Below are 25,480 nucleotides of genomic sequence, written 5' to 3' on the forward strand. Positions count from 1 at the left end.
GTGTCTCCCATTATCTTTTCATCACTTCAATCAAACCACTGATTAAGTAGAGCATGGTTATGGTGGTTTTAACACATACGGTTCTGGATCTCTTTACCACGGCATTGTTCTTTCAGATGCTATGTAATGCTTCTATTAAACCAACCAAGCTAAGAAAAAGATGGAGATGGAATTGCTCTGGGCTTTAGGGGGTAATTGAAGGAACGATCACCTCACTACTGTCATTATCATGGGAATCTGAGATAGACTATGCCATCATCCTCTGTTGGTGCTACCATTTCTTCTCATTCTTCTCTCAACATCCGCACCAATATGTCCTCCTGAATAGCTATCTTTCACTTTTATTCTTTTCCCCCAGCCTTTGAACTGAGAGGTGAATCAGAGGATGCCAAGATTCTAGGCACTAACAATAAAACGCTTCTGGTGAGAAAGAGGGAAAGCAATAAGAGTGGAGTGTTCTCCTAGTGTGCCAGCAAGCAGCCCTGAGACGCCTGAGAATCAACCCATCTGCTTCAGCTCCATTTTCGCTGTTGTGGATTACACAAAATATTGATGGAATTAGAGAACTAAAGAGGAAGTGGTGATTTCGCATCTCCAGATATCTGGCTATTTAACTCTAATGTTCTGTCAGGGGTCTGAGAGAGCTACTGATTCGATAACACACTTCAAAGCTTCTGCAGGACATCTGTTGCATTACTAATGTTTAACATCTCAGAGAGCCTGTATATAAAACATGTTCACATTCTTTGAATAGTGTGCAGAGTATAGATACTCCCTGGTAGTTATTTTGTTTTATTTGATTGACAGACAGACAGACCGACCGACAGACAGACAATGTGCTCCCAAATTAAGTCCGAACAGAAGCAAGTAACTAATCAGTGTAGTTAATGACAGATTGTTTGCAACTAAAGTTTCAAGTTTTTAGCTTGACAGTATACTGTAGGTATTATTGAATGAAACATTTTATTTATTCATTTTTTTTTTGTATTTTCTTTTAGCATTGTTCATTAATGTATATTTAAGTCCAATTACTGAACTGTTTATGCTGCTTCTAAATCTGTGTAAACAAATTTTTAAATAAAATTTTATTTTATTCTCTTTTAAATATACAGAACAACGTAGACAAACAATCAGCCATACAACACCAAGCGAAAGATAAAACCACATAAAAACCACGTAAAGTTGCAAAGACTAGACTAGATAAAAAGTTGGCTTGTGAAAGCCGGACCAGAAAGTTTAAAAAAGTTTGCAATGTTTAAGAAGTTTAAAAAGTTTGAAAAGTCTTAAAAGTTTTAAGTTTGATGGTTTTCAGTCTGAAATAGTATGAAGTTTAAAGTAGTTTTAAAAGCTTAAAGTTTGATAGATAAGTTTGGTAGCTAAGGTGCTCTGAATGGTTGCTAGGGTTTTACTATGTGGTTGCTAGGGTACCCGGGACGGTTGCTATAGGGTGTTGCTATGCAGTTGCTAAGGTACCCGGGGTGGTTGCTAGGGTGTTGCTATGTGGTTGCTAGGGTACCCGGGGTGGTTGCTAGAGTAGCCGGGTGGATGCAAAGGTGCTGCTATGCGGTTGCTAAGGTATCCGGGGTGGTTGCTAGGGCTTTGCTATGCGTTTGCTAGGGTACTCAAGGTGGTTGCTAGGGTACCTGGGGCGGTTGCTAAGGTTTTCAGCTTTCCATAACATACATACATAATTTATTTAGATAGAAAAAAATATATAGAAAACAGTTATTTTAAATTATAATAATATTTAACAATAATGCTGTTTTAATGTATTTTATTGTTTTTGGTTTAAATAAATGCAGTCTTGGTGAGCATGAAAGAAAAAATCTGATCACAAATGGTTTTTAATACAGTAGTCTATTTCTATTATGGAAAATGCCTATTCATTTCCAAAAATTAATTCTTTAAAAAGACTAAAAGAACTGTTATTGAAATCAGAATCATTCACGGTTTCCATCCCTGTACTTCTTTATAAGTGGCCATATGCTCTGTAAACTCATTGTCAGATCATGTTCATATGAGCATATCGGGTTCCATGTACTTTTGTGATTGTGTAATCAACTTGTTATCAAGCTTATTAGTCATTTCTGTCCTATCTGTATTGCTTCAAGTCTTCCCCAAGGCTTCAAACCTGAAGGCCTGTATGTTTACACACATGCAGCATTTATAGTATATTAACCTCAGTGGCATGACATTAGTTCCTCCCCCCCTGAGGGTTGCAGGGAAATCTGTAATGGCTTCAAAGTGTTCTGCCGTTTCCATAGAAACAGCAATAAAAGCAATTAAATGTGATGTGCAAAAAAACGTGTACATAGAACCATCTTTTCAGAATGGACCTTGAAATTCCATCAGTCGTTGCTTCAGAGTGTCTTGCTCTCTTGCTCTCTGCATGAAGCTCCAAAATGTTTACGTGCTTCGTACATTTGATTTTGCTCTGCAGTTTTCCCATCATGGTATCTGTGGCATAGGTGGGAGGGTGGCAGAGAGCGGTGCTCATCTCTGATGCATGGCACATTAGTGGGTATTTGCATAATATCTCCAGGCCTTATTAGGGCCATACCGAAATGCTTTAGGGATCTCATGGGTCTGATTCTGCACAGGCATGTTTCACACCTTCCACTTCTTTGCAGTGCAAATGAATCACACATGTGAACAAATTAGTTTGAAATCAGTTCCTAGTCTGGTCCTTCATCATAACCAATCAGTAACCATGAATACCTGAACACAACTCAACCCTGCACCATGTGCACATAATTTTACAAATCTTTTTCCAGTCAATAGTCTGTAGTTTAATTAGTTTTATTCTTAGTTGTCATTATCTACGGTATGATTATAATTTTATTATTTCTTCTTATAGTTGCATTTTGTCTTTTTAATTATGTGAGGATTTAATAAGACACTTTTTTTTTTATTTTCATGCACTGGTTAATTTAGAGATATTGGGCTGTTTTGCTTCCATAATTTGACTTCCAAACATCAAGTTTTTATTTTATTGCACTTCATCTATTTGATCTGTGGATTTGAATTACAATATACAACTTTAAAGGTTTTTTTCTCAAAATATTTTTTTTTTGTCATGCACCTTGCCAGAAATTTCCACTTCCGTAGCACTTGCATGCATCAAACTTTAGTTTTATTTCTAGATTTTACAGATATATAACAGATATATTTTTTCTAGCTGTTGACAGTATCCTGAAATTCAAAATCCCTTCTGTAAAAACCTTTCTTATGTCAATAAAATGAAACCAGAATTGTGATAATGGCTTTATCCAATGTTAATACTTATTTTCGGGAAATGTATGAAATATATTGCGTATTTACAGTATATATGTTTATATATAATTTCTCATTGTATATATAAACATAACATTTAAAAAAACCTGTAATATAAAACACTTGCTTTAATTGGCATATCTATCAGTTAAACGTTTTACCCCATTTACTTGTAGTGAATTGCTTTGTACAGCCTTTAGCCTATTTGTTTTGTACAGCACTTTGGCATGACATACTTTTGGCTGTGTAGTTTATGTTCTACAGCTTTTAGACATTCAGGTGCTCACTTAGAGGTCACTGGAGATCTCCATTAGCTCCAGAACCATACTGAATAAGCAATTGTGTAAGTATGAGGGGTTGGTCAAAACAAGTCTGCAGTGAGCCATAAATGAGAATGAATCATTTCTGTGTGCAGCTCTTCTCACGAATATTCACAAAATGCTGTCTATCTCTAAACAGATTCTTTTGTGAACAGCACAATGTAACTTCAGGCTCTGATTGTGCCAGCAATAGAGACCAAGAGACAGCGAATCAAAAATGTTCAATAGGTATCTGTGCATATTGTGCAGCATGGATGCTTGGGGTTAAAAAAAGATGTAACAATCAATATCTTCCTCTACTTGTCTTTTGCCTTTGACTGTGTCTTTCTCTCCTACTCAATCTCACACAGAGCGCAAACGAAAGCACATAAGGCGGAGCTCTAACAGATCACTGTGTTTTTCAGTGTTTTTTGTCCACACCCGGTCAAAGAATGAATTTATGTTGCAGCAATTAGTAAGCCATCCATGATCTAGAAATCTTGAGTCCCTTCTCAATTTGTGAATTGTTATAAATAACCATAGCTGAAATATGAGTGGTATTAATGAGAAAGGGGCCAGTGGTGTTGACACCATGTTGACAAATGAGAGAAAATTACATTTAATATAATTGCATATAGGAAAGCTGAGCCTGATTAAGCTTTTTTTTGTTTTAATGTGGTGTAAAGTATGTTATGTAAAAAATATAATGCATCTGTAATCTGATCACTGCGTACAGGCCTGAAAGTTAACCCTTCGCTCTGCTGATTTTCTTTGAAATGTAGACTTAATTTTAAACTTTTTTTGGGGGGGGGGTTATAAATTGTTAAATTTATTGAAATATGGTCAATAATTTATTGAGAGAAAATGTGTATAAAAAGAAATTAAACTGTTCTGTCAGAAACTGATAAAAATATACATGCATTTGATGAAACTTTGTCTTAAATCGTGTCATGTGAATTTTTAAAAGAATATCCTACAGTAAATAAAATCTTTAGATATTAACTCCCATTCATTTCATTGTGATCATCATAGGTGCATGTATATCCAAGACTCTTAAAGAACATGGACAAACCTCATATTACCATAATTAAGTATTTATTGGCTTCACGTTTCATGCATCAAACATTTGTGTTTTTTTCTTGTAGGTCAACATTGTGTTGTCCATATATGGATACTGTAAGGACAAATATCCGCATATGTGACACCATAACTCTCTTCTTTACTGGTCATGATAGCTCAAGAGCGGCGTCTGGCTGTGCGTATGGAATGAACGATATATGAATCATAAACATTAAATGCTCAAAAGATCAGCATGATTTAGTGAAATAGGGATGAATTATGATTTTCAGCTTTGGACTTCAAGGCATATCAACACTTGACATGATAAAAATTTAGCAGAGCTCACACGATTTTACTGAAATAAATAAACAACGAAATTTCTCAATGCCGTTTTTATTTTGCATGGTTATTTTGTAATATTGTGTCACTGGAGCTGAAGAAATATACATTTATAATCAATATAGTTTGTAAAAATGAATCATTTTTGACAGTACATGTAAATAAATGTAAGCAAACAGACCTCGGGCCTGCTTGAGGGTGGAGATTGTGTGCCAAAAGCTTCCATCAACTGTAGATAGCCATTACCAAATTGGTTCAGTCAACTGTAATGTTAATAACATATTTACTGCTCGTATTGATTGTTGTTGCTATTTATAGTTTGTCACTAGAAAATGTATTTGATAATTCTGTGGTTTTAGAGAATTTTTGTTCAGTCTTTCAGGTGATTTACATCACATGTGAATGGAAATGAGAAACGAGAGTTGCTGAAATCGCGTTTGGTCTCGTACTGTATCGTGTATCTTGTCAGTGTGTGCACTTGCTTGGCCATTTGTAGTTGATAAACAGGAAAGTGGGTTCAAGCGCCAGCAGAAGGCAGTGTAATGGAAGTGGTCTTTAAGAGAAGCAGTCTATCAGCGGAAGTTTAAAATCAGCTCGTAAGTGTATTTACTTGTCTCAGTGTTTAGCGCATTTGCCGTTGCTAGGAAACGCTTATTTTGTTTACTAGGATGAGAGTTGCTGAAATCGCGTTTGGTCTCGTACTGTATCGTGTATCTTGTCAGTGTGTGCACTTGCTTGGCCATTTGTAGTTGATAAACAGGAAAGTGGGTCCAGCTGAATTGAAATGATCATTTGTTAGATTGGTATAATGAAGGTTATTATACCGCGGCAGCGGTCGCGGCAGTCGTCGTGTGAAGCCCTCTTAGTGTGAAGACCAAAGAGTGTAAAGACCATCGACTCTACCGTGCGACTCCACCGGGCAGGGACACCGGCAAGGGATAGTAGTAGCTTTTTATTTAATTTTTTCATTGATATGTTTATTATTGAAATGTTGTTGTTATATGCATGTGTTAATTTTATTTAATTTCTTTATTTTCTTAAATATGTGGGTAGATAGTATTTATAGAGTTGTAACTTTTTAGTTTTAGTTACTTTTTCTTATTTGTAAGTCGCTTTGGACAAAAGCGTCTGCTAAATGACAAAAGTAAGTAAAGTAAGTAAGTAAATGTCCATCTTAGATTAATCATCAAGTACACTCAGGAAATTGTGCTCTGATTATTCATAGGACATTAAATGTAGGCCATTATCCTTTTTAACAGTCAGTATAAAATGCATTTATGTATTGTTAACTGAATTATTCACTGCTGAAAAAGAATTTCCCAAAATGGACATTTCAGTTAACATTTATATCTAAAAGAGTGTTCTTTGGTCAACAAGCTTAATTATGAATGCCATGAATATACCAAGCTAAACTGACAAAGAATTGTTTTTTTTCTTAAATAAGAATGCAATGTCAGTTTACAACTTAAATATGTCTAATTTTACTGCTCGTTTTGTCTTATTTTAAGGTAACAGTTTCACTCTTTATAGTGCACCTGTTGATACTGCAGCACAGAGAATTTCATTTTTCCCTGTCTGACTTAAATGTCTTATTACACTGGCCAGAAAAAAATCCCTAATCCTTTTTCTTGGTGTCCATGGATACTGAGCAGAGATGCATCTTCAAAGGCTTTCTCACATTTATTTGCATTTCCCGTGCTAATGAAAGCACTATCAGCACTCTCCGCCCTCGGCTACTCCAACAGCCCAGCTTTGTCTCGCCCTTTCCTGAGGTCTGACCACCAGACACTGAGCTTGAGCTCAGCCATTACAAGGCCATCAGAAACGAGAAGGGTTTTTTTCCACCTCCGGTCACTTGGGAGCAAGAGCCACTGGGAGCCTCACTAATTGGGCTAGCAACAAAGGACTGAAGTAACCCCAAGGCCTTAGTGCTCCAGAAGTGAGCTGAAAAGCACAGGCATTGATGGAGGGAGTGAATGGTGAGACGGGCCTTCTACTATCTGTTCTCATGCAGGTCTGGGCTGCACAATCCCGTGTGAACTCAGAAGGAAAAGGGAGAGAAGAAAGCAATGTGATGTTATGAGAGAAGGCGATAGGGCTAATCTATGGGGAGACATGCTTTGCTTTTTTTCTGGGCCCACTGAACAACACTGAGGCTACATACAGAAAATATAGATTGGTTTTGCATCACTATTTAAAAGCCATATATGCATACAGATATACAGTCCACATATTTCGGGTTTAGTATGAACCAAGCTCCATTTCATGATCTGAGAGATTGGTCAAACTAAATCAGATCAATAACCCCACAGGCTCTGCTGCTGTGCTGAAAAATGGAGCTTTCAGAGCAAACCTTAAGGGGATTTTATAATAAGAGTCAAGCTTTGATTGCTTTCTTGCTTCCTCTAATGTATACAGGTGATTTCCATGCACAAGACGATATAGAAATTTGGCGATATAGAAAAATGGCTTCCACGTTAAAATACAGTTAAGTAGTTATCTTACAACGTTTCTGTGTAATAATTGACTATTTTTAATATCTTGATAATGCAAGACTAATCTGAAAATAAGTTAAATTCACTCATTGTTCCTTACATAATGCTACATAGAACAATTTATAAAGCAACTTCATACACAGCAATACTGAAGTGTACTGAATGCATAAAAGTTAAATTCCATTTGATTGGTTGTGATTGAAATCATCTCTGATTAGTTATGACTAAAATCATCTCTGTTTGGCTAGTGACATGTGGCAGCCTTAAAGTATGTTGAAACTTAAAAAAAACTAAAGCAGTAAGCAAAACAGCTGTTATTGTTTAATAAACAGCAGCAAACTAAAGTTTTGGCTCATGACTTGCAAAGTTGTTTTGCCTCATGAATTGCAAAGTTTAAGTTGGTGAGTAGCATCCTGGAAATAAATAAATATATATATATATATATCTCTTTTGACAGTGTGATCCAATGATGAGTCAAGAAAGAATTAATAAAAAAAAATTTCCAGTTCATTCATCACACTGGGAATAAAAAGTTAAAGGGTTAGTTCACTCAAAAATGAAAATTCTGTCATTGATTACTCACCCTTATGTTGTTCCAGCATACACAGAAACGCAACTGAAATGTTCAAGGCCCAGAAGGGTAGTAAAGACATCATTAAAATGGTTAATGTGATATCAGTGGGTCAACCATGCACGTATTTTCATTTTTGGGTGAACTATCCCTTTAAGTATGTTGAAACCTACAATGCACATTGCATTGTAGGATGGAGCGTATTTCTTCAGTTTCTTTTTGCATACCACACATTTAGGCAAACTGCACAAGCAAAAGTGCACATGCTTTGAAAGTAGTTCAGCCTCCCTTCTGGCATCTTCCACCTCTTTCTCATTGAAAATGAACTGGGAACGTGCACCATATATAACAGGCTTTTTCCCCTGTCACATGTGCACACTGTGATTGAGAGATTGTTTGTCGGGGGTGGTGAAATACTCCTGGATCAATAATATGTACACAATGAGATAATTCTTTGTTTCTTTCTGTATTTATTCAGCAGGGATCTGAGCGTGTGCCAGGAACGCTTGTCTTGCTCTCTCTGTGGAGTGACACTGACGACTCTCTCCTCTGACACTCCTCTGGGGTGGCCTGCTTCCTCTCATCCATCCATGCACTTGTCTGCCGTGTTGACAAAGGTTCACAGGTCTCTCTCCATCAACATCGCCACCTGACAGTGTCGCGTTTTACGCCACATGGAAGACTGTTGCGGAGTCGAGTAATAGGTTTGCTGACACAAACTATGCGGGTCAATAAAGCTCAAAGATGTTTCGGGCTCTGGGAAATGTCTGCGCCGTGATGTAGTCCTTTGAGTCGGGAATGGGGTCTTTAATGTTGACCTGTGGCTATACTCAGAAACCCAACTCTTGTTTTGAAGCCATTATAGAGTCTATGACACACTTAAGAAATTTTCAGAGGCTCACTTTGAAATACAGCAGTCACTACCTAACAAAGACATTTCATAAGGTACCGTTTGGATGTTTTTAAAAACGTCCCACTAGGAAAATAATTTGACAAACATCAACTTGAAAGATTTTGTAAAGTTTTCCATGCAGTTGTCACAGGTTGTCGAGGAATGAGGACAGCAAACGAAGATGCATACTTCCAAATAGACTTTACTGAGAATTTACCTCAGTGTAACCTTTGCTGCTGACATGGCATAAAAATAAATAAATGGGTTTTACTATAAATACATTTATAGTAAATAAATATAATGCAGATATTATTTTTTTTATATTTTATTTTTTTCTTCATTTATAATCCTGATTGTTTTTCAATTTTTTTTTATATTTTAAATATTTTACTTTAAGTCTCCACCAGTTGGACGCCTCCAGGCGAATTGTGGTTAAAAAATGAATATGAGAGGCAGTCATTATCTCTCTGACACAGTGATGAGCCAGTGGAGGCACCCAAATTTGTTTTTTAGCCTCCTTACATGAACCACATTTTTTAGGATCTCAATGAAAATGCAAAGAGCAAATTTTTTGGTGAAATATATATACAGTGGGTACGGAAAGTATTCAGACCCCCTTAAATTTTTCACTCTTTGTTATATTGCACCCATTTGCTAAAATCATTTAAGTTCATTTTTTTTCCTCATTAATGTACACACAGCACCCCATATTGACAGAAAAACACAGAATTGACATTTTTGCAGATTTATTAAAAAAGAAAAACGTCTTAGGTTACTTATGTAACCCCAGTTCCTCGAGGGAACGAGACGCTGCGTCAACGACGCTTTGGGGAACGCCAACAGCGTAACCGGCTCTGAATACCAATCAAATCTGTCCAGAAATGGGAAGGGATGTCACGGGCGAGGTGACGTAATGACCAGCTGGTACAAAAGCACGTGCGGTGAAACCGGCATCAGCTTCAGGAATGAAGCAAGCCCTGGCAGGGATGCTGGAAGTGTTGCCCCGTGATGCAGCGTCTCGTTCCCTCGAGGAACTGGGGTTACACAAGTAACCTAAGACGTTCCTCTTCAGGAACTCGAGCTGCGTCAACGACGCTTTGGGGAACGAGATACCAACGGCTCCAGACTTCCGCACCCCTGCCCTGTGTGTCCAAAAGAGGCGCACAGCTAGGGCAAGAGAACGGAAGAACCTGGAGTGGCTCGCATGTCCAGGCCAAGGATCTGACGAAGGTCAGAGGCGTGGACCAACCCGTAGCGTTGCAGATGTCCTGAATAGGGACAACTGCGAGAAAGGCCTTGGAGGCCACCACACTCCTAGTGGAATGAGCCCTGACTCCCATCGGCGAGGGGAGGTCAGAAGACTCATAAGCCATGTGAATGGCATCCACAATCCACCGACTGAGGGTCTGCTTGGAAGCAGGCAGACCCCTCTTAGAAGGACCGTAGCACACTAGCAACTGGTCCGTCTTTCTCCACATGGCAGCTCTGTGGACGTACGCGTCCAGTGCTCGCACTGGACACATACGGTTTAGCTTCAGCTGGTCAGGCTCCCGAAAGGGAGGAGGACTAAGCCTCAGTGCACCACGGAGGAAACATGTAACTAGGGGTTGTGCGCCCACTGTCAATCCACCAAGAGGGGTGTGGTAAGCAGAAATTGCCGCCACATAGACCTTCAAGGTGGAGTGGGCTAACCCTGCGGAGAGTCGAGCCTGCAGGAACTCCAGCACTGTACCTACTGGGCAGTTAGCTGGGTCGAGCTGGCGATCTCCGCACCATGAAGTGAAGAGTCTCCACTTCAGGGCATACAGTTTCCTCGTAGAGGGAGCTCTGGACTGGAGAATGGTCTCAACAACCTCGGTTGAGAGACCAGAGGCTATCAGCTGTGCCCCCTCAGGGGCCACACCTACAGCTTCTATAACTCCAGGCAGGGATGCACAAGGGTGCCTCCTGCCTGTGAGAGGAGATCTACGATACCGGGCGGAAGAGACTGAGATATGCGCTTGCTGGAGACCGCTGCGCACTGAAGCACCATAGGTGGCAGGGTTGGCAGAACGATCTCCTGAGGGCGCGGGGGGGGGGGCGAAGATCGCTGTGCGATCGTCGCTCTACCCCAGCGGGGGCTACCCTCGTAAGCCCTGATCCCACTCACATCAGGGCTTCTTGGCCGAAGACGTCTTCGCCTGCTTGGCTGGGAGGTCTTTGACCGCTCACCCTTCTTACCGCCCCAACCCGCTCCCGCGGGGGCACGCTTGCCTATACGAGGAGCCAGCACGCGGCAGGGGCTGCTCTCGCCCAGCAGCCCCATGAGCTAGAGAGCGGCGAGGGAGAAACCGCTGGGACGCCGCCACCTGCCTCCCGAACCAAAAAAGGCCAGACGGCAAAGTGGGGCGTCCAGAAGGAAGGCCCTGTCACGGGTTTCCATAAATCCGACAGGGTCAACCAAAGATGTCTCTCCGCCGCCACCAGGGCTGCCATAGATCGCCTTGACGGTCTCCCTGGCGGCGCGGAGAGACAAATCAGCGGTTTTGCGGAGTTCACGGATGTGCTCCGCACTAATCCCCTGCCCTCATCCAACTCCTTGAGCAGGTCAGCCTGGCATGCCACCATGATGTGCAGACATAAGCCAGCCCGACCTGCTGACGCGTACCCCTTGCCTTCAGAGACGACGCAGCGTCAGGGGACAGATAGCTCGCAAGCGTCTGTTCCACCCGCGGCATCGCTCTGTAACCGCGCTCACTCGTCCCCATGACATTACCGAAGTAACAGAATGAGGGGACGAAGAGGCGGGCCGAAATATTTTCCCTACAACCTCGACACCTCAGTGTGGAGGTCGGGGAAAAAAAGGGCAGGCTCAGATGTGGAGGTGAGTCTGAAACCGCAGAGAACGCAGTATAACCCTCTCTGCGGTTCGTCAAAACACTCCACAGGCTCCTCATATGGTGACGACAGAGTGGGTGCAACATGCTCGACGCCTCCCATGTCAACCTCCTCGGAGGAAGATGCGAGAAGCGCCGATGCCGCTGCCCGAGGGGAAGAAACCGCCACGCGTGCTTCCGGACTCGGGGAGCGGTCGCGGGATCCGGCAGGTGCGGATGGAGAAAGAGACTCGCTCGTCTCCGATCCCTCTGCCAGATCCCGTTGCGAACCCCACGAACGCCGTCTCCGCTCCGCCTTAGCGGAAGCGGGTCAGCGCCGCGGGGAACGCTAGTGAAAGAGCCCTCTCCGGAGGAAAGAGCCTTTCGGGAGCGAAGCACACGCAGAGGAAAACCCTCGCAGTGCGGACAAACAGCCCCCTCGAGGGCTGCCTCCGCATGCCTCGCTCCCAAGCAAAGCACACAAACAGCGTTTTGCACGGAGGAACACACAGCCCGTATTGCGCCTCACTCCTCTCCCCACTTCGCTTTGACATGTTTTACAAACAGACAGACAACGGTAAATAGGACTCACCAGTCACAGAGCGCTTCGCTGAATGACAAAAAGCTGATGCCGGTTTCACCGCACGTGCTTTTGTACCAGCTGGTCATTACGTCACCTCGCCCGTGACATCCCTTCCCATTTCTGGACAGATTTGATTGGTATTCAGAGCCGGTTACGCTGTTGGCATTCCCCAAAGCGTCGTTGACGCAGCTCGAGTTCCTGAAGAGGAACTGAAATATCACATGGTCCTAAGTATTCAGACCCTTTGCTCAGCATTTAGTAGAAGCACCCTTTTGATCTAATACAGCCATGAGTCTTTTTGGGAAAGATGCAACAAGTTTTTCACACCTGGATTTGGGGATCCTCTGCCATTCCTCCTTGCAGATCCTCTCCAGTTCTGTCAGGTTGGATGGTAAACGTTGGTTTACAGCCATTTTTAGGTCTCTCCAGAGATGCTCAATTGGGTTTAAGTCAGGGCTCTGGCTGGGCCATTCAAGAACAGTCACGGAGTTGTTGTGAAGCCACTTCTTCATTATTTTAGCTGTGTGCTTAGGGTCATTGTCTTGTTGGAAGGTAAACCTTCAGCCCAGTCTGAGGTCCTGAGCACTCTGGAGAAGGTTTTCGTCCAGGATATCCCTGTACTTGGCCGCATTCATCTTTCCCTCGATTGCAACCAGTCGTCCTGTCCCTGCAGCTGAAAAACACCCCCACAGCATGATGCTGCCACCACCATGCTTCACTGTTGGGACTGTATTGGACAGGTGATGAGCAGTGCCTGGTTTTCTCCACACATACCGCTTAGAATTAAGGCCAAAAAGTTCTATCTTGGTCTCATCAGACCATCTTGTAGTCCTTCAGGTGTTTTTTTGTGTCTTGCACTGAGGAGAGGCTTCCGTCGGGCCACTCTGCCATAAATCCCAGACTGGTGGAGGGCTGCAGTGATGGTTGACTTTCTACAACTTTCTCCCATCTCCCGACTGCATCTCTGGAGCTCAGCCACAGTGATCTTTGGGTTCTTCTTTACCTCTCTCACCAAGGCTCTTCTCCCCCGATAGCTCAGTTTGGCCAGACGGCCAGCTCTAGGGTTCTGGTCGTCCCAAACGTCTTCCATTTAAGGATTATGGAGGCCACTGTGCTCTTAAGAACCTTAAGTGCAGCAGACATTTTTTTGTAACCTTGGCCAGATCTGTGCCTTGCCACAATTCTGTCTCTGAGCTCTTCAGGCAGTTCCTTTGACCTCATGATTCTCATTTGCTCTGACATGCACTGTGAGCTGTAAGGTCTTATATAGACAGGTATGTGGCTTTCCTAATCAAGTCCAGTCAGTATAATCAAACACAGCTGGACTCAAATGAAGGTGTAGAAACATCTCAAGGATGATCCGAAGAAATGGACAGCACCTGAGTTATATGAGTGTCACAGCAAAGGGTCTGAATACTTAGGACCATGTGATATTTCAGTTTTTCTTTTTTAATAAATCTGCAAAAATGTCAACAATTCTGTGTTTTTCTGTCAATATGGGGTGCTGTGTGTACATTAATGAGGAAAAAAATGAACTTAAATGATTTTAGCAAATGGCTGCAATATAACAAAGAGTGAAAAATTTAAGGGGGTCTGAATACTTTCCGTACCCACTGTACATATATATGTGTGTGTGTGTGTGTGTGTGTGTGTGTGTGTGTGTGTATGACTTATTAATGGATTTATTAATTAATTCTTATTGATTTATTGCATTATTTTGTCCATTTAATCATTTTCTAATGATTTTGTCCTCTCAATAATTTTCTATGCCCTTTGTAATTAGGTCTTTCCCAGGTCATTTGCAGGATGCTATGAATCACATCATGGTAATGGGTAATGACCCCCAGTAATTGGCATGAGACCTTTACCAGATCTGTGAGCTTTAACCTCGTGTAGGTCAAGAAGAGTTGAACCCTTTTGTACATACCTTTAGGTGATGGATCTGTATGCATCACACCTAAATCATCTAGGCCATCTAGAAACAAACAGCACACTCTAATTACAAACAAAACAGAGTGTCTATTACGCATGAGCCCTTGTTCATGTTTAAGTATTTTAATGAATTCCAAGTGAATACGTTCTGTAATGTGCACTGCATACTATTTCAGGACCCTCTGGTGACTTTTTTTTAACATCCCAACCTCATAATGAATGTAGGCCATACTGCTGTTTGAGGACAAGAAGAACATGGACTGAAACTATGCTGATGATACATCTAGACTTTGTTTTGGAACAGTATCTTTATTATAAGATATGCGTAAACACTGTTGTCTTAATAGGGGTTGCTTCTGTTCAGGGAAAGCCCTGTGTGGAGTAAGTTCACACTATATTTAAGTTTGGAAACAGTCTGTGATCTTGGCTGCGATATGGACCGTGTTACACATTCTGATTGTCTCAGAGGGAAAGAAAAAAAAATGCTTCAGTGAATTCCATGTGTAATTCCAAAAACACCTACATAATGTAGGTTTCCAGAAAACACCTACACATAAACCATATATTAAAGGCGCTGTAAGTGATTTCAGACTTTCTATAGCTCCTAAACATAGTCCGTTTCTGATTGGTTAAAAAACTTGAGGTGCTACTGCTTTATATTTCAGGTGTTTTAACAATATCTATTTTTGTGGAATACTTGTAAATCCATTAAAAATTGACTATTTTTCCCTGGCTGCCTTTCACATCGGTTTTGTTACCTCATCATGGCATTATTTTGCTGCAGTTTCAGAATAATTAGTCTACTTGATTTATGGATCAGGTGATTGGCTCAAAAAACCCTGTAGGTAAATGGATAAAATCTGTCCTGTTGGTCTTTTTCTCTTTCACTCGTTCTCTTCATTCATTCATCCTGTCATTCACTTTTTGTATGGCATGCAGGCGATTGCATCAGACAGCCGAGCGATTGAGATCATTAGGCGTACTGATTTAATGAACAGGAAGCGTCCTGCTTGGCCGTGGCAGGCATGCAATTCTCACACAGACAGGCACTAATTGATTTCTCACCCAGTAATTTCCCTGGATAAATATATGAGGGCCCAACACCTCCACAATGCGAGCCGTCAGCTCAGGTGGCTGAAATACGTTGAAATACGTCTAAATTGTATGTTTTAGCATCAATAAAAACGTAAAAAAAATTACGTTTTGTGCTTGTAAATGTTACGTATTAATACCTACGTATAAACATGAGACCAGACTGCATATTGGTATCATTGTATTCACAAGCTGAGTACAACCTTAAAGGAACAGTTTAATCAAAAATATTTTTTTGCTGAAAATGTACTCACTCTCAGGCCATCCAAGATGTAGATAAGTTTGTTTCTTTATGCAACAGATTTGGAGAAATGTTATCACTAACCAATGAATCCTCTGCAGTGAATGGGTGCCGCCAGAATGAAACTGCAAACAGCTGATTAAAGCAATAATCCACAAGTAATCCACCTGAGTCAATCCATCAATTAATGTCTTAAAGGAAAAAGCTGTGTTTGTCAGAAACAAATCATCATTAAGGCGTTTTAACTTTAACTTTCCCTGCCCTGTGTTGCATTTTTCAGTGCAAAAACACGATTTGTATAGAGCACCAATTACGATGTAAACAAATTGTAATTTATCTTAATAAGTGATTGTACAGTTCAGTTTGTGCATAGTTTGTAGAGTTTTGTGTACAGTTACTGAAAAGAGGTCTAAAATAATTTCCCATAATTCTCCATGGTAGCATGACAGCAATAAAAATCATTGAATTGTCCAGTCCTTTTTATTCTGACCAAAATCAATTTAATACATATCACATCATAGTATTATTGATAACAATGAGAACTTTCTCAAGTAGAAAATTTTACCCCAAACAAGTTTTAAAATGTTCACTTTTCTTGAATTTCTTTTCTATATTATTATACCTGATGTTATGGTGACTCGGGAGGAACCTTTACACTAAAACCCCCTCGGTTAAGTCATTGATTGGTGCTTTAGGTTTCCTAAAGAGCCACATTTTGTAATGCCACAGGTGTCCAGTATTTGCCTATTGATATCTTGGCCCCATGAATTACATCCTCACCCCTCTGCTCTCTGAGGTCTCTGTGAATGATGGAGAGAGCAAATGATTGGCAGTCATGGTGACTGGTACTCATTATTAGCCTTGTGACTGCTTTGCAACCAGGTCCAATTCCATTTAACAAAACGCAGCTATTGCTGTCAGCCATTAATTTGTTTTGATTGATTTTTAATGCTTGTCTACTAGTCACATTTGGACTGAAGCAACCCTGATGCGTCTTGCTGGCTTTCTTAACCCACACATCTCCATAGCAGATCACATTAATTTCCTTGTTTCCTGCTCCTTTTATTAGTGAGGGCGAATATTTCTCTGTTGCATAACTGTAGGCTTTTAAAATGTGGATCAAAGACTAAACATAGTTCAGAAGTAATAACCTCTTGTCAGTATATATCCACCCATCGAATACCCGCCGCCTTTGTCTTTTATCCATCCTCATCAGTGAGAGTTTTCGCCTCTTCACCTTTTCTTTTTCTCCCCCTTTCCTACATGAGCGTACCAAATGAATGGCCATGTGGCAGGGAAAGTTCATAAGTATTCACAATATTTCTATTTTCCCAGAGGGAATTCATCATGAGTGGAGCGATTATAATTTGTTCCCCGAAATTTGTCATATCTGTGTGCGGGGGTGTTCGATGTTCTGGAACCTGGTGAGGTATCGACTCCATCAATCAGTATTACTGTGGTAACGTTCTGAAAGCCCTACATCCAGCGGCAGGCAGCGGGATGGAAAGACAATTATACAGGGAACATGGAATGAGCGAGAGAGACAGATGAGGGACTTAGGCCCTTAAAAAATGCCAAGCACACATTTCTTTGACTCACTTGTTTTCTACCTTTCCATCAATTGGTGTCAATTGTAGTTCTTTATGGCGTAATTTGTCCCTATAGACCTGCTGTGGTTTAGAATATTCAAAAAGGGAAAAAAATAAGGGATCCGAAGACAATTAGACCAAAATAATCACAGTCTGATAAGGCAATTCTCTCCAGTCAAACAAATATGATAATTAATTCAGTCATAACACCATTACCATAACAATTCATGCAAATTTGCTTTACATGTTCTGTAGAATCTTCAGACGTATGGCTTTTTGTCCAAAGAAAAACTCCCACCATAATCGATCACAAAGGCCAATTAAGTTGCACATCAATAATGAAAATTAAGACAGAGTTAAAGTTAAACATGCTTCCCAGATTCACGTTGGCCCAACAAGTCAAAAAAGGCTGCTTAGCCAAGAATAAAAACAAAAAAGGTGGGACTGGTTCCGCATATTGTGCATTACAGTGTCTCCCATCTTAGCCCTTCGTGTGATCCACCTTGGTATATACAGTCTTTGGTAATAGTCAAGGGCTTCAAGTGTGTCATTTTGGTGACACACTGTTGTTCAACTGGTGTTGATAGTGGCTGTCTTGGTAGTGATTATCAATTATATTTTTATTCCAGAGCAATGTGCAGAGTCAAAGAAGTTGTCTAAGGTCAAATATCTGTCTAAAACAGCCAAACCTTTAGTCCATCAATTCAGCCCACATTCATGATGTGAAAATATACAGATATAATAATTTCATATCTAATCTAATTTGTCTATATTCGCCTGTAAACCTTCAAACTTCAAGATTTTTAAAACCATTTTTCAAAAATAAAGCTTTGTCAAGTGAACGTTTGTTTGTCTAATTCTACTTCAAATTTGATTTGCAATTCCATATCCTGTTTGATATCTCAATTTAAATTTAGAAACTGAATTGAAATTTGTGACACTGTTAGGTAAGAAAACCTGCTATATATTCAATCTTGAACCACATCAAATATAAGTGAGCTGTGAATAAATGTTTTACTAAATTTCTGGAGGATCGCGTTCAGATAATCAATTTAGCACAGGAGGAGCACGTTCAGGTCAACTCAATTAGCACGATAGTAAATATATATACAGCCAACTTACCTTTGTCCCATGACAGTTTTCTGGCATCCTTCCTCCACCCCAACTCTGAACTCCAAACTATTCCTATCCCAGCTTGGGATATGAGGAGTTCTCTGCGTTTGGGCTAATTTCCAAGCTCAGAGCCCTCCCCTCGGACAACACACCAAATATGCACACTACTTGCTCTATCTGATTTATAAGTGTGAACTCGTTGAGAGTCCTTTTATGTGGCCTGCTGGAAGGTGTTATGTGATTACTGGAATGGACATAATGCTTATTCTAAGCGTATGCAAATGTTTGTGTCTTTCTGTGAAACTGGAGAAAATTGTGTAAATTAAAGATTATTCAGCATCACGTCTAATGTACATGGAAGAAACGTATGTTGCCGTTAACAGAGTTCTTTGACAGAAGACGCCATCCTGCAAAAGGATAACGTTAATTATGTAGGCCCCTGAGAAGAGTGTGCAGGGCATTCTTTACAGAGAGAACAAGCTGTGGGTACAACAATCAAAACATCTTACGTAATGTGTGCAACTCATTTCCCAAGCCTCTAACTATTTGCTCCTTTTGCCTTGATGTCTAATAGAGGTCTTTTGGGTTGAATATGATACAGGCTTAATGAGGAAGGCCTCACCTTCTCACTTTCCAATGAGTAATTGAGCTTCATGGTTAGAAGCTGGTGTGGCTGATTGCAGCCCATATGCTTCATCTCGACTCATTTGTATGTGCCTTCCTCTTAAACGCAGTTCCTTATAAATGATACCTTCTCTTTCACACTTTGCAGATGATGGTAAGTTATCAGACATTCTCCTTCATTTTCTGAAGTCTCACTAGATTTCCTCGAGTCTCAAAGGTGTCACAGCAGCCAGATACTGAATCTATCATGTTTTATCATTGGCGCACTGCGCGGATTAAATTGAACACAGGAGAAAAGCACTCTTGTTTCTCACCCCACAGCCATTTAATCGTTTAAATTATATTGTCAGTGAAAATATGTCCTCTGTTTGTGTGAGACAGTATTAAAAAGAAAAGCAATTTTTCCATTATCCAGAAGGGAGAAATTGCTTGGGTCTGATAAATGAGCTTATCCTTAACCCTAATTATGTCAAAGGCAGGATTTACAACCTTTTTCATAAACAAGTAGGGAACGCCTCAAAAGACTTGACAAAGTAACGTGGATCGCTTTTAGGCCCACCTTGCATTTAAAACACCTGATACTGATGCAGAAACTTGGTTGAGTCGAACCCTGGCAGGTTTGTTCAATAAATTATAACAAATGACAAAATGTTTTCTCAGGCATGTGATAACTTTACCTAAAAGTGTGATGTATAATATATTGATCCATGAGAATATGAGCATCCTGAATGGCTCATGTTTGAAAATCGTTGTAGTGATGCTGTGACTGACTGGCATGTTGTTTCCTGCAGTGTTTGCCAGCAGGTAATCTCTATCGCACTGAAAGTGCCGTGGATTATAAATAACCCACTGTTGTTCTGAATCAGCCCAAGAGCTCTAATCTTGTCATTGCTCTCTCCAGGTCAAAGCCGGCTGTACAGCTCTAAATGATAGAGATTGCCCAGCAACATCATAAAGGATGGTTTCAGTGCTTGAGTTTAAATATTGTGCCAACCAAGGAAGATGAACCATAAAGTTTCAAATAGTTCTTTTGCTCCTATTTTCATCCAGTTCTCAGAAATGCCTTACGTTATTAACTCTAACTGTATAGGAAGCGATTGATTTGTTGTGTTGATTTTATTGCATTGCATTGTTACAGCATGTTTTTGTATTTCTTGCATAAGATTACCTGCTCAGATTTACAGGGTCTGTATGCAGTGTTCACTGTTCCCTACACTGAACAGGCTGTTACCTGAAAACCCCTGCAGCAAACATGGACAACATTTGAGTCATGCATAGGAGGATTTCAGGTATGATTACATACTCAAATAATTATACATATAATATTAGTTATGTTGAATACACACTAATGTGTATTGGGATGTTATGGTGTATTGGAAACCTGTCTGAAACCTTCATTTCCTTATGAGGGAACTGGGCAGCAACTGTCTTCAGGTTTTGGATGCAGCAGATGGTCTCTCTGTCGATGTCGGCCAGTAAAGTTTATCAACCATACTCTAAATCAGTGGTCGTCAACCAGGAGGCCTCGGCAGACATCCAAATTGGGTGTAAGAGGACTTTAAATTGTTAAAATATTCTAGTTTAGTATGATAAAAAAAATTTATTACGTGACCAGCATCATATATATATATATATATATATATATATATATATATATATATATATATATATATATATACATTTGTCCCCACAACAACTGTTGTTTTTACTGAGGAACATACAGTACTTGAAACTGCTGAAAGTAATCACAGTTAATTATTTTAATCACTCCAAGGTTTTGTTAAAAAAACTGAAAACAAACAGATTTGTAGTCATTACAGGAGAAGAAACCGAAGGAAAATATCCAAGCCCTGCGATTATTGTCTTTGACAATAGAGAAACTTGAAGTGACAAAGGTCTAAAACATAATTTCAAAGTATGCGCTCATGTTTGTTTACGCGTTATTAGCCATCGAAAAAGACGCCCACTTAGAGCGCGAGAAAGACCGCTGTGTTATTCAGTCATACCGAGTAAGTGCTTAATTGTGAACGTAAGAAACGGAGTTGCGCTGGAGTGGAATATGGTTATCAGAGTCCCTCACTCACTCACTCACTCTCTTGCGCGCCCGCGGCTCTCAGAGGAAGTGCTGCTTGTGCTGAAGAAACGGCTGGGAGCGCAACACACAAGGACGCAGCGCGCGCAAAGAGGTGCACCTGTAATCCACGCTGCTCACTCGCCGATGTGCGGATAGTGTGAGAGCATCCAGAAGAGATATTCTACACCACGCGCATACCCATGCTTGGGATTTGGCTTTCTTTTTCTTCGCTAATGCAAAAGGAAATATGCAGCGAAGCCTCACACTGCTCTGCACCAGTTTTCTGGGATTGTGCTTCGGTTCCAGTTTCCCAAGTAATATCAACATAGGTGAGTGAATGACAAAAGTGAAGGATGGAGTGCAGAGTGATGCGTTATGAATAACAAAAAAAAATAGGAAAAGAGTCATAATTATGAACTTAGTCATTTCACTTGTGTTAACAGAAACCTGCCTAGGTTGTTTTAATGTATTGTGGAATTTTTCTTCCCCCACAGGAGGGTTATTCCCAACCGAATCACACGAATATGAAGTGTTTCGGTTTGCGCTCTCGCATCACCAGGATATCCCTAAACTGGTACCTCAAGTGGATATGGTCAAAATGGGGAATAGCTTCTCCATGACATATGCTTGTGAGTACAACCTGTTTTTACAGTGTAGAGATAAATGTGTGTGGTGAATGTCAACACACTGCAGCTGCTGTTCGCGTCTATCTGTTGCTCTGATGGCAGAATAATAAAATGAAGTCTGGATGTGAAAGTTTTTGTCTTCCTGTTGCGCATACCTCGCGGAGATAAAATCGATGTTATTTGTATTAAAGACTAATATATTTGACATCAAATGTAGCGCTTTTTATGTATTAGTGATATGTGGTTCACGAGTGCAGAAAGTGCAGGGTTCAGACGCATAAATGCGTGGTACACTGAACGCGCTTTACGCCTGGAATACATCGTTGGCCAGTAACCTAATTATCAAGTTAAACACATTTTTGCACACATTTTTTCTTAATTTCCTTTCACTACAGCGCGTGCAATTAATCTCAATTATGCGCCATGATGGACGCGCACGCTTCATCGTTGAAACATCACGAAGCCGTTCCATTTATGTTCATAATGCTGATCATATGAATTAGTAACGATTGTTGTGTAATATTTGGGGGGTTGTCGGACAGTTATTTTGGGTCACAGGTCATTTTATGATTTAGTTGCTTTGTAAGATATTTTAGCTCTTGTCTCAGAGCGCGCAACGTGTGGCAGCTTCCGTTGTACAGAGCACAGGATCAAAGGCTAAGGAAAGAAACGAGCGTTAATAGCCAATGAATTGATTAATCAATTACTTTCAAGCTCTTTAGGCTCATGTAGATGTCTAACCGCAACGATATAGTGAGGTTACAGACAGAGGATGTGAAATATCTCTTTTTTATTCTCTGTGTCATTGATTCCCAACAAGGGGTACTTGGGAAGATTACATTTTTGCCTTGCTAAATATATAAGACATAATTTTGACTTTTATTCATAAGGAAATTCACTGTTACGTCTTTTTCTATAAGGTTTTTCATATTTGCATCTAGAAATATTTCCAGTAGCCTATTTTTTCCAATACTTATTGATTATGTTTGAAAATGAATCTATGTAATGTTCAAATAATGATAATGCTAAATGATGTCCATTGTAACATCATTTAAGAAGAACACGTTTCTTGTTTAGTGTGACGAGGGAATTATTGAGCGTTACTCATGAGAAAAAAGGTTGGGAAACACTGCTCTATCAGACTTTTTCTAGGTCTCTTTTTCTCACAAAAGCATCAAAGAATGTAAAGAGAGAATTTTTTTTTTTTTTTTTTTTTTTCAAAATGATGCAAGCTAGACACTTGAGTATGAAAATCAGTGTGAAGATGTCTTGCAGTTCTGTAGCATGTTTTAAATATTCTTTGTTCTGTAATACTACTGAGAGCACATCAAAGAAATGCACTTTAAATCTATGCATTCGTCTCCCCCAAGCTACCAATATTTATTTTCTTGATGTGAATTTTGAGCTATGCATAGACCCTCCCACCTCATCCTCCTTTCATACATTCAGTGTGTGTCAAGACAGACCAATCATCCATCAGCACCTCATGCCTTCTCTCTGGTCTTGAGGAAAACCAATCAGATGAAATGAAAACAATTGCGAAATGGCCTTATTAAAAGATATTAAGATGCAATTCCAAATACTAATGCGGAGGTTTCCCAACAGTGTAATTAAACTCCATTCACTTATTCTGTCAGAGCTGGAGGTGTGCTGTGGGATTTTTAATAGTGTGAAGAGACAAATCTGTCCCTCTATGAATTTCATGGTGTTCTCTCAGGTGGAAAATTCAACATGCTCATTAGACAATGATGTTCTTGCACTTTTTTCCTCACTGTCTTCAAGATAAGGCATGTTATTCACTGACCCATTATGAAGCTCTGTCATATTTAAACGCGCCAGCAGTTTGTCCAGGATAATCGAAGGTCTGTTGTATCGCTCTGTGCTCCCTTCCTGATCTGTTGCATAGTGAATGGGCAGCCCTTGCGCAGCGAGCTGTGAGAGGAGTGCTGTGAAGGCCCCGACTCTGTGTAATGCTGAATGGCCTCTTGTGCCAGGAACTGAATGTGTGTCCGTGTGCCTGAGGTAACTTACCCTCAGCTGCTCCCCCTCTGTGTGGGCTCAATCCTTAGAGCAAACCATCCCCGTCAGCACCTGCTGGGCTTTACCAGGGGGGTTGAGTACACAGAAAAAAGAGGGCAGGATTGTTCTGGGGCAAAGATTGATTAAATAAGAAGTGCTGTGGCACCTAGGAAAGCACTTTTTATTGATAATTGGAAAGAGTAATAAGAGCGCACTGAACCCTTATGTTCTGTTTGGGGCCTCAAAAACTTCAAGCTAATGTTAATAAGTTACACTTTACAATAAGGTTTAGTTTGTTATCATTGGTTAACTAGGCCTACATTAGTAAACTATAACAATAAACAATACTAATACATTTTTTAACATTTGTTAATGCTTTATGAACTAACATGAACATGATTGTTTGTATTAAGTAACAGTAACAGGTTAAAAATCCTGTAAAATATATCGCTAATATAGTTAGTGAATGTTAGTAAAAGGGAGAGTTCGCTAAAAAATGAAAATTCTGTCATCACTTGTTCTTGTATGAATTTATTTCTTCCATTAAGTACATAAGATGTTTTGAAGTGATTATGTGGTCACCAACATTCTTTAAAATATCTAAAAAGAAGTGATAATAATAATATGCTCATTCTCCATTTAATGTGTTATGTTACTAATATTTAGGGTCTTAGAGACCCTTGATATAAAGCATGAATAAATGCAGTTAATTTAATTGTATTGTGTTGATATTTAGTGTGTTTTAGTTACATTTATGAAAAGCACACATTTACTTTGTGGTAAAAGAGTGGAATAAAGTTACTATGTTTGCCTACTAGGATTTGATTTTGTAAGATTTTTGTAAGATCTTAATAATGTGAAATGTATTTTTAATGCTAAATAATTGAGGTTTCTGTATATAGAATCAGAATCAATCTCAACAGAACCTGAGGGCTAAGACTAGCTTTTGTGGTGTTAAGTTATATGAAATACAGCATCAGTTGAATACAATAACTATTGATTTCCCAAAGCCATGTTTGATTTAATTTCTGCTGCAGTCTGTGTTTTCACTGGTTGGATGGTAACTCTTATTACTTTTAAGCTGAAGTAAATTTAGATATTCTCTATATGTAGAGAGTAATATTAATCAGATGCCTGATGGTAAACAAATAATTAAAATAGATGATTCATAAACCAGAGAGTGTTTTTTTTTCATTCACTCTCTCACCCTCCAGGTATAGACACGTTTTCACTTTCAATTTCAGAAGAATGCGTCTGTATAAAGGTGGAATGCAATTTATTCAATGACCCCCAGCCGTCTTGCTGACATTTGAAGTCCTCACAGCTAATGGTAGATTCCTTTATTTGATCCGTGAGCAGAATTAGAGCTGATCAATAGCCGGACCCCATGCAAAGACTCTACAATCAATACGAGATGTTCACCTATTCCTGCATGCAGAGAATCAAGAGCCCACTTAAAGATCTATGGGAGAGTGTGCATTCATAGACCTCCAAGAAAGAAAGCCTTCAGGCCAGAAGACAAAGAACTGAATCGAGCGTATTTACTGCTGCTATAATTTGATCTGCACTGAGTGAAGTCTCATAATATTATGCTCTAAATGAAACATCTGTTCTTTTTCCTGCTCTGCTACTGTTGAAGAGTAGCATGTGCGTGTGTTTCCCTTTATTAGGTGTTTCACAATATGTAGTTTACACCTTCGCATTTGATGTGATTGCTCTTGGGAGATGGCTGTAAACATGCATCAGAGTATCTCAGAAAGCAGCAGCGGTTTCTGTCATAAGCCTGAAATGTCTTTCAGAGTCT

The 25,480-nt window shown here is 40.0% G+C and overlaps 1 protein-coding gene across 1 annotated transcript in view; it reads left to right on the forward strand.

Moving 5' to 3' along the window:
• Positions 1 to 21,278: 21,278 nt before the first annotated feature.
• The window catches only part of LOC306883073 (glutamate receptor 1-like), a gene marked incomplete at both ends in the record, with an annotated part of 67,018 nt that continues 62,816 nt past the window's right edge, over positions 21,279 to 25,480 (forward strand). The window contains 2 exons of the mRNA XM_079438153.1: positions 21,279 to 21,360; positions 21,526 to 21,660. Coding sequence (XP_079294279.1) covers positions 21,279 to 21,360; positions 21,526 to 21,660 — 217 coding nt within the window. The remainder of the gene's footprint in view (positions 21,361 to 21,525; positions 21,661 to 25,480) is intronic.

The sequence above is a fragment of the Barbus barbus genome (genome assembly GCF_936440315.1).
Source record: "Barbus barbus genome assembly, chromosome: 17".
Classification (NCBI taxonomy): domain Eukaryota; kingdom Metazoa; phylum Chordata; class Actinopteri; order Cypriniformes; family Cyprinidae; genus Barbus; species Barbus barbus.